An 8,401-nucleotide genomic window follows, 5' to 3' on the forward strand; every position below is an offset into this window, starting at 1 on the left:
CAAACAAACAAAAAACACACAAGACATTCCTACCAAAGATGTTTGACAGAATTATCATACATTTCTTTCTCTCTCATTTGGCAACATTCTAGAACGGTGAATGAGAAAGACTTCAGTTCTCTCAAGGCCAGGCCAGTGCTTGGTTCTCCTTTGTAATTCCCACAATATCTACCACAGTGTCTTTGTCAAAGTGGTCAATAAATGTGTTAGTGAGAAATAAAATCTGTGTGTGTGTGTATTTTTTCCCCCTTTCTTACACACACTCATATACACACACTGTGGAAAAACTGATTTTAGTTGTTTATTGTGGGAGCAGTTGAGACAAGGAAGACAATCTGCTTTTTATATTACTATAATTTCACTAAAAAAAAACCCCAAAAGAATCTTAATCTGGATTTTAGCTATATTCCATAATGATTTTTTGACATTTCACTGGATATGGATCTCAGTATATTTTAAAACTTTTAGATTAAAAAACTGATGCAAATTTAAGCACCCATTTTTTTTTTTTTCTAACTATAGCTACTGCCTGATCAGATCTAAAATTATTCTGGCTAGAATACAGTATATATAAACAAACATGTATTTATGTGAGCCCTACAAAGAAATACGCATAGGTAGTTTTAAATTGCTTATTAAAGGCACAGGTCATTTAGGACTGGTGGTAACTAGATACATTTTAAGCAGCTTAATATTTATATGTTGAGGAGAATAGAATTTGTACTGTGTGCCAGACACTCAACACATGAAAACAGAGTTGTGTTAGCCTTAGTTTCTTATGCTAGCACAATCACTCTACTTGTTTACTATTCTATGTAGGATGAAATATTCAATATTTTCATGGTTTCTCAGTTTTAACTGTCCCTAAAAGCAGCAAAAGGAACAAGAGGAGAAGGAAACTTTTAGACTGCCAGAGAGTCTGAAATATAATAAATACTACAGTAATATTGTCTTAGTAACAAAAGAGGACTACTAAGGTAATTTTTAGATTTAAATGGGAATTTTCATTCTAAAGTAATGACAAAAAGGTAAATACAAAAGGCAGTTATTAAAAAAAAAACCATGAATCTTGATTCAGATATAATTTTTCTTGCAACAACATGTGAACATTTTAATTTAAAATTAATAAATCACAATTCTGTATTGCTTTTAAGATTATTCAAAAATTGACACATTTCAGAATTAACCAAAGTACATTTCTATTACAAGTTAGTTTATCCAAGTAAGTAAAGAATAAACCACAGCGTAGCTCCCTTAACCTAGGAGTCAGGTTTTAATGACAAAGTCCGTTGCCAGCAATGGACATGCAGGTAACCATCAAGGAAGTTGTAAAAACAAACCCCAAACTGCTTCTATAAACTGAAAAGACCTTTGTTGAGTCACAGGCATAAAAATGGGGCATTGGCACTGCATTCAGTGAATATGGCCTTTATGACTTACGCATAGAAGTGCCTTCTAGAGTGGTCATGAGGATCACAGTCTTATACCATCTAGTTGGTTTTCTATTTCATTGGTAACACCTTCTTTATCATAATCCATCCAGACAACTATTTACAATGAATGTTCAAATCTGGAACTCAACAGACACTGTAGCTTTCCACCAGAAATAAACCAGCTTATTTCTGTAAAGTAATTTAGTAAAGCTGTAGAAGGCCAATATAATCCAGAGAAAAATGAAATCAAGGATCAAATTGAAAACAGAGACTATTAAGTGCTCTAGATACAAGTTTCACTAATTATCTTACTTATTTTTGTGAAAACCTTCCTGTATTACCAATTAAAAAAAACAAACAAACCCACCAGCCATTTCTATCCTTATACCTGTATCTTAACAGAGATATGATGGGAATGATAGGAAATAAAACTCATATTAAGTTCTCCTAATGTACTCCAAAACATCAAAATTATTTTTATTCATGATTTGTACTACTGCAGGATGGCAAGTAGGTGTGAAGTCAATTAGGAGCGAATGGTGGGAACAAAAAGCCAGAACCAAAGCACATATTTTTCTCTTTCATGTGGCTCTTGGCATGTCAGAAGGGACAATACTGCCTCCAAAAGCCAAACAATTAAAATGATGAGAGAGGAAGAAGGGAGGAGGGGAAGGGAGAAGAGAGGGCACTCTAATAATTAATGTTACAGGTCACAGACCTTTTTTAAATCTTTAAAATAAAAAATGTGTTGCTATCAACAAGCACATTTCATTATTCTTTCTTTCTCCAGTTTTTTACATGAATATTATTTACTTATTTGAAAAAAATCTAAAGTAACTCAACATCTCAAAGGACCCATGAATTTACCAAGAAGTACTTTGTCACTTAAGTTCTCACAGACAGTAAAAATGTTGGTAATAGGCTGGGAACAATGTTTATAACAAATCTCTACAGTTTACTGGTCAGAAGCTGCATCTCTAAGTAACTGACATTTCTCTTCCATGAATATAATCTTATCTATTTTAGAGCTCACCAAGGTTCAAGCCTCTCACTTCGTCTCTGCTAGCTCCAAATATTTTTTACCTTTAAATGGAAAAAAAAAAGGTTAACTTTTAAATTCTGAAAATTCAATGGTTATTATATTATTTACCATGGGAAGGGGGGGAGGAGTAGGGTGAGAAAGGGTTAATTAAAAAACAAACTAGCTAAAATTACAACATATACAGAAACTTATTTCCAAAATGAAGGGAAAAAAAGAGGGAAGGGGAAACTAGCGGCACAAACCAAAGTCCTGAAGCCAAATCTGAAGAGGACACAGAAAGAAAAACAAAGTGTAAGAAAGTAGAGTCAATGGGATTCTTTTTCTGTTTCAATGATTTAGTTATAAATATAGATTATTAGTCTTCTCTCTATACATGTAACAAATGCCAAACAACTCACTATTATGAAATTTTAAAAACTGATTCTTTCACATTTGTCAAAAAAGGTATAAATCACATTCTTTTCTTCCCTTCCTTCAGTTCAAATTCTGAACTGAAATACTACATGTAACAATAGCTGATTCTAACTTCTATACAAAGTTAAACGATATTGAACTCCTTTGCCAATATAAGGAGCTACATAATTTCTATCACACTTGCCTCCAATTTAGGCATAAGAAACACTTCTCAAAGCAACTCAAAAGGAGCAAGTCAAGGAAAAGAAAGTTATGGAGAGAAAAGAAGACTAGCAGATAAAACACATACTCTGAAAAACTCAAATCTGCCATTCAAGTACTGAAAATACCTCAAAAGGGACAATGAATGGGATCTATTATAATGAAGTCAGCAAAATAAAATGCAAATCTCAAGCATGATAAATGGCCCTGATGGGCTTTCTGCTGAAAGATGTAAGGCTAGTGATTCAGTCCACAATTCCTTTTGGACCCTAAAGAAGGGATTCAATAGAAAGTTGTCATTCAGTTCTGCAATTTTTTCTTGGCTGTCTTCAGGAAACAGTAGCTTGTTTTTTTCCTCCATGTTATGTAGACCATTTCTTTAAACCCCAAAAGAATAATAATTTTCATATATTAAAAGGCTTCTTTTAGAAAATGGAAAAAAGAATATGAGGCCACGGCAATGATGTTAACGGTTACTCTTCATTGCTTCTTTAGCTGCCATGATCAGTGGTGTCAAGCTGGATAATGGTTTGGCCAGTTTCAGGAAGGGATGCTGTCAGAAAGAGTGGGGGAAAATAAATGTAAATGTCACCAGTTTAGAAGCCAAATATTTCAATTAAGCTCCAAAGACTACTTTATGGATCATAATTTATTTAACAAACACATATTTCAGTACTTATATAAAATCAACATAATCACTACATGGTTGAAAGCGTAGTCTTTTTAGTTTTTCTCATATTATAAAATCTCAGTTAAATGACCCAGATACCCATGCCTGCAATGAACTGGTGTGAGAACTGGTAATATGAAAAACTCATACATTTATCCCAGTATTATGGGTATTTTATTCCTAGCAGATAAAATCCTGAACTGCAGCAGCTGCCATGCTGCTGGTAATGAATGAATAGTGAAATGTAATTATTAACTCTATGTAAACTTTCTGCCGGTTACTCAAAAAAGTTAACTTTTTCCCCAAATAGTATTATTTCCAAATTCACCTGTAACAATTCTCTGGCTGAACCCCTTTTCTCCACATCCATCTCCAAACATCGATTTAAGAAATCCCGAAATATGGGGGAAAGTTTCTCTGGGTTTTGAAGTTCTGGAGTTCCATTAGTCGCTATCAGGTACAATGCCTAAGAATAGAAGAACAACTCTGGCATACTTAAGATAGCGCAACAAAGTTAGAGAGTACTTTAAACTTTATGGATCTTTTACGTATTTAAAGACAATTGTCATACACACTAAAGTGTGGTTATTATTTCTACCCATTTCGATTAGATATTTTTCACTTTATTTTTAGATGTTACATTTCCCTGACTTCTTTTTCAAAATTATCTTCACCTTTTTCTTTTTTTGGATTATAAATACATACTGATAAGTAAAACTACCACTATAATAAAATGGTATAAAGAAAAATGACCACAATCCCCACTATCCACATATAGTATCCCATTTATCTTTCTTAAGATTTTTTTTCCAAGTCATACTACATTTCAAAACAATGGGATTTGTTGAAACTGCTTTAAGAAATTTTAAATTAGCTATATCTATATAGCTACAGATGAACAGGTGGAACACATAGGATTTTTAAGGCAATGAAAATACTCTTTAAGATACTTTTATAATGGACACGTTATTCAGTATACATTTGTCCAAACCCACGACATATGACATCAAGAGTGAACCCTGATGTAAACTATAGACTCTGGATGATAATGATGTGTCAGTGTAGGTTCAATGATGGTAAGAAATGTACCCTCTGTGAGGGATGGTGATAATAGGGGAGATTATGCAGGTGTATGGGGAGAGGGCATATGGGAAATCTCTGTACTTTTCTCTCAATATTGCTGTGAACATGAAACTGCTCTAAAAAAACAAAGTCTTAAAAAAAAAAAACAAAAAAAAAAACCCGAAACAAAACTAGCTATATCCCACCCTCACCATTACTATCAATAATAACAGATTAGATCTACAAAATTATTTTAATGGCTGAATTGAATAGTGTCTTATTATATGGGTGCTTCATAATTTAGTCAATCCCCTTTGGAAAATCCTTGTATTCTTTATGTAATTCTCTATTTTCTTTGAATTCCTAGAAATGGAATTAAAAAAACAAAACCCTCAATAGACTTTTTAAAAGAAGTTTTAGATGCACAGAAAATTGAGCAGATAGTACACAGCTCCCATATACCACCCCTACACACATACACACACACACACACACACACACAGAATTCCCCCATTATTAAAATCGTACATTAGTACGGTACACTTTGTTACAAGTGATGAACCAATACTGACACACTTTCATTAAACAGAAGTCTGTAGTTTACATTGGGGTTCACTCTTCATATTGCACAGTTCTATGGGTTTTGACAAACGTACACTGTCATGCAACTACCATTATAGTATCATACAGAATACCTTCACTGCCCTAAAAATTCCCTGTGTTCCACCTATTGGTTATTATGAATAATGCTGCCATGAACATTTGTGTACAAGTTCTTGGGTGGATGAATGCTTTTAATTCTCTTTGTTATTTACCTAGGAGTGGAACTGCCAAGTCACATGGTAACTCAAAGTTAATTTTTACAGGAACTGTCAAACTGTTTTCCAAAGTGCTGTACCATTTTACATTTCCACTAGCAGTGTATGAGGGTTCCAATTTCTTCACATTCTCACCAACACTTATCATTGTCTGCCTTTTTGATTACAGTCATTCTAGTAAGAGTGAAGTGATCTTGTTGAGGCTTTGATTTGCATTTCCTTATTAACTAATGATATTGAGTCATATATGATAATTTAAAAGAAGTAAAAGATAAAAGAGAAAGAAAGAAAGATGGAACTCTCCACCTCAGCTGCTGGAATACGTACATAACTGTTTAAAATCTACTGACTTCATCTGTTTCTCAGAATCCTAACTCTTTTGTTTGAATATGGGCTTTAACATTGCCATCTACACAGGCTTCTCATAGATGTGATCCTGCTTTCCTCTCTGTACCTGGGGGTACAGAGGCCAAGGTTCAAAGTCAACAACCTGAAGGCTATATCTAGAGCCCCTTAATTCTGCAGAAAAGTGACCAAATTCTTACTTATGTACAAACTTAGAAACCATACAGCTTACCAAAAATTTACAAACTCTTTACCTAATGTATTCAACTCAATAAGCCAGAAGCAAATCATTTTTAGACATAGAGTGAGGGCAGAGACTAGGTTTTATCAACTTCATATCCTAAATTCTTGGCCAGTGCCTGGCAAAAGCAGGGCCAAATAAATGATTTAAAGAAAATTATTTTCCTTAAAATAAGGCTGGTGCTTAATTGGTCTTACCCTCAAAGGATTTTCATTGAGATATGGAGGCTCTCCTTCTACCATCTCAATAGCCATAATACCCAGAGACCAGATGTCAACCTTAGGGCCATAAGCTTTCCGTGTAACCACCTCTGGTGCCATCCAGTATGGCGTTCCAACCATAGTACTTCGCTTGCTCTGCTCAGGGGTGATCTGGGCACAGAAACCAAAGTCAGCTATAAAACAAAATAAAACATCTTGAGTTAACGGTGTCCATGGGTTGTTTAAGAGTTCACTTAATATGATTTAACTAATTACATTTGAGTATTCAGCCTCTTAATTTTTAAGAATGTATTAATAAAGAAAACCGGAATGGGCTTACAAATATTTTGATGATGTTATATACTCTCACTTTTTAACTTTTACTTCCCACAAGTAGAGGGTAAATAATCAGGAAGCCTTTTTTTTTTTTTTTTGTGGTACGCGGGCCTCTCCCGTTGCGGAGCACAGGCTCCGGACGCTCAGGCTCAGCGGCCATGGCTCACAGGCCCAGCCGCTCAGCGGCATGTGGGATCTTCCCGGACCGGGGCACAAACCCGTGTCCCCTGCATCGGCAGGCGGACTCTGAACCACTGCGCCACCAGGGAAGCCCTATCAGGAAGCCTTTTATTCTAAATAATTCTATCCTAAAAATTTTAATAAAGTTGAAAAAGGTCTAAAAGAAAAAGTCACCAAAGCTGGACACCAAAACTATGTCCCTGTGAATCAGGCAAAGGTCAGGAAGTGGAAATTACTTTTGAAGAAAATAAAGCAGAAGCTAGAATTAATAATAATAAGCATCCAACTCAGCAGAGAGCCTAGGAAAAGAACATGTTTAACTGCAACTGTACCTACAAGGTCTTCACCAGCATTACTCTATTCCAACCACCTCATTTTATAACTGAAGAGCAGAATGCCTAATTTAGTACCCAGTATTAATTTAGTGGAAAAGTCAAGATGAGAATCTAGAATTTTTTCCTTCCTTCTACTGTTAAACCCATTCTACTCCACATGTAAATACTGTTAACATTTAGGTTTGTAAGCTTTAGACTCTTCGTTATGCATTTCCAAATGTATAAATAAAACCCGTGAACTGACTGATTTATTTTACCTAGTTAGGATATTTTGTAAACTGCTTTTTAAAACCTAATTTTTTAGATATCTTTCCAGATTAGTACATTAACCCACCTCATTATTATTAACTACACAACTTCATGGAACATAAAAATACCATAATGTATTTAACCATTTCTGTACTACTAGATATTTAAGATATTGTTGGATTTTCTTTACAAGGTTGCAGAGAACATTTTTGTACTTCTTGCTGTGCATATGTTCAGTAATTCTATAGGAGAGAATCCTAAAAGAGCAAATGTTAGGTCAAATCATAACATTTACAGCTAAAATGAGTGCTTATAACTGTTCCAAGTATACAACCTCATAAGAATTAACATACCTCATGATAACTTTATGACAGGCATATTTACTACTATTATGATTTCCATTTTACAAATGGGGAAACTGAGGCATACATATTTTTCGATAACTTATCCAAGATCATTCATCTAGTAAGTGGTAGAGCCATGGTAACATATTAACCAAAAAAGTCAAATTTAGTTACCTGTGTATCCACCAAAAATGTATGAGAATGTCAATTTCTAGTTTTCCCACTAAAATTACAATTACTAACTATATATTCTGACCATCTGACAGAACCTGGGTCCCCTTTTCTTGTGGTTGAATAACCTTTGGAGTATCTATCTTAAAAAAAGAGATGTTGAAAAAGGAGCCAAACTCTCTAGGCAAACAGAAGAAAAAACTTTTGGTCTCTTGATCTAAGAAATGCCTTGAATTTTGCATAGATGGAGAAACCTCAGTAGAAGGTGTTCTTGAATCCTTCAGAGTACATGGTTGGAACTGAGATTATAGCCAGCAGAGGAAAGGAGTTTTTTTTTTTTTTTTTTTCCCATGACTCTAC

General features: G+C 34.4%; 1 protein-coding gene across 1 annotated transcript in view; it reads right to left on the bottom strand.

Annotated features, from left to right (window-relative positions):
* Positions 1-2,937: 2,937 nt before the first annotated feature.
* The window catches only part of PAK2 (p21 (RAC1) activated kinase 2), a 76,199-nt gene continuing 70,735 nt past the window's right edge, over positions 2,938-8,401 (bottom strand). Inside the window, exons 13-15 of the mRNA XM_007465864.1 lie at positions 6,424-6,620; positions 4,089-4,226; positions 2,938-3,643 (exon numbers count right to left, since the gene is read on the bottom strand). Coding sequence (XP_007465926.1) covers positions 3,557-3,643; positions 4,089-4,226; positions 6,424-6,620 — 422 coding nt within the window. The 3' untranslated portion in view covers positions 2,938-3,556. The remainder of the gene's footprint in view (positions 3,644-4,088; positions 4,227-6,423; positions 6,621-8,401) is intronic.

Source organism: Lipotes vexillifer, unplaced genomic scaffold, assembly GCF_000442215.2.
Source record: "Lipotes vexillifer unplaced genomic scaffold, Lipotes_vexillifer_v1.1 scaffold853, whole genome shotgun sequence".
NCBI classification, from domain to species: Eukaryota; Metazoa; Chordata; class Mammalia; order Artiodactyla; family Lipotidae; genus Lipotes; species Lipotes vexillifer.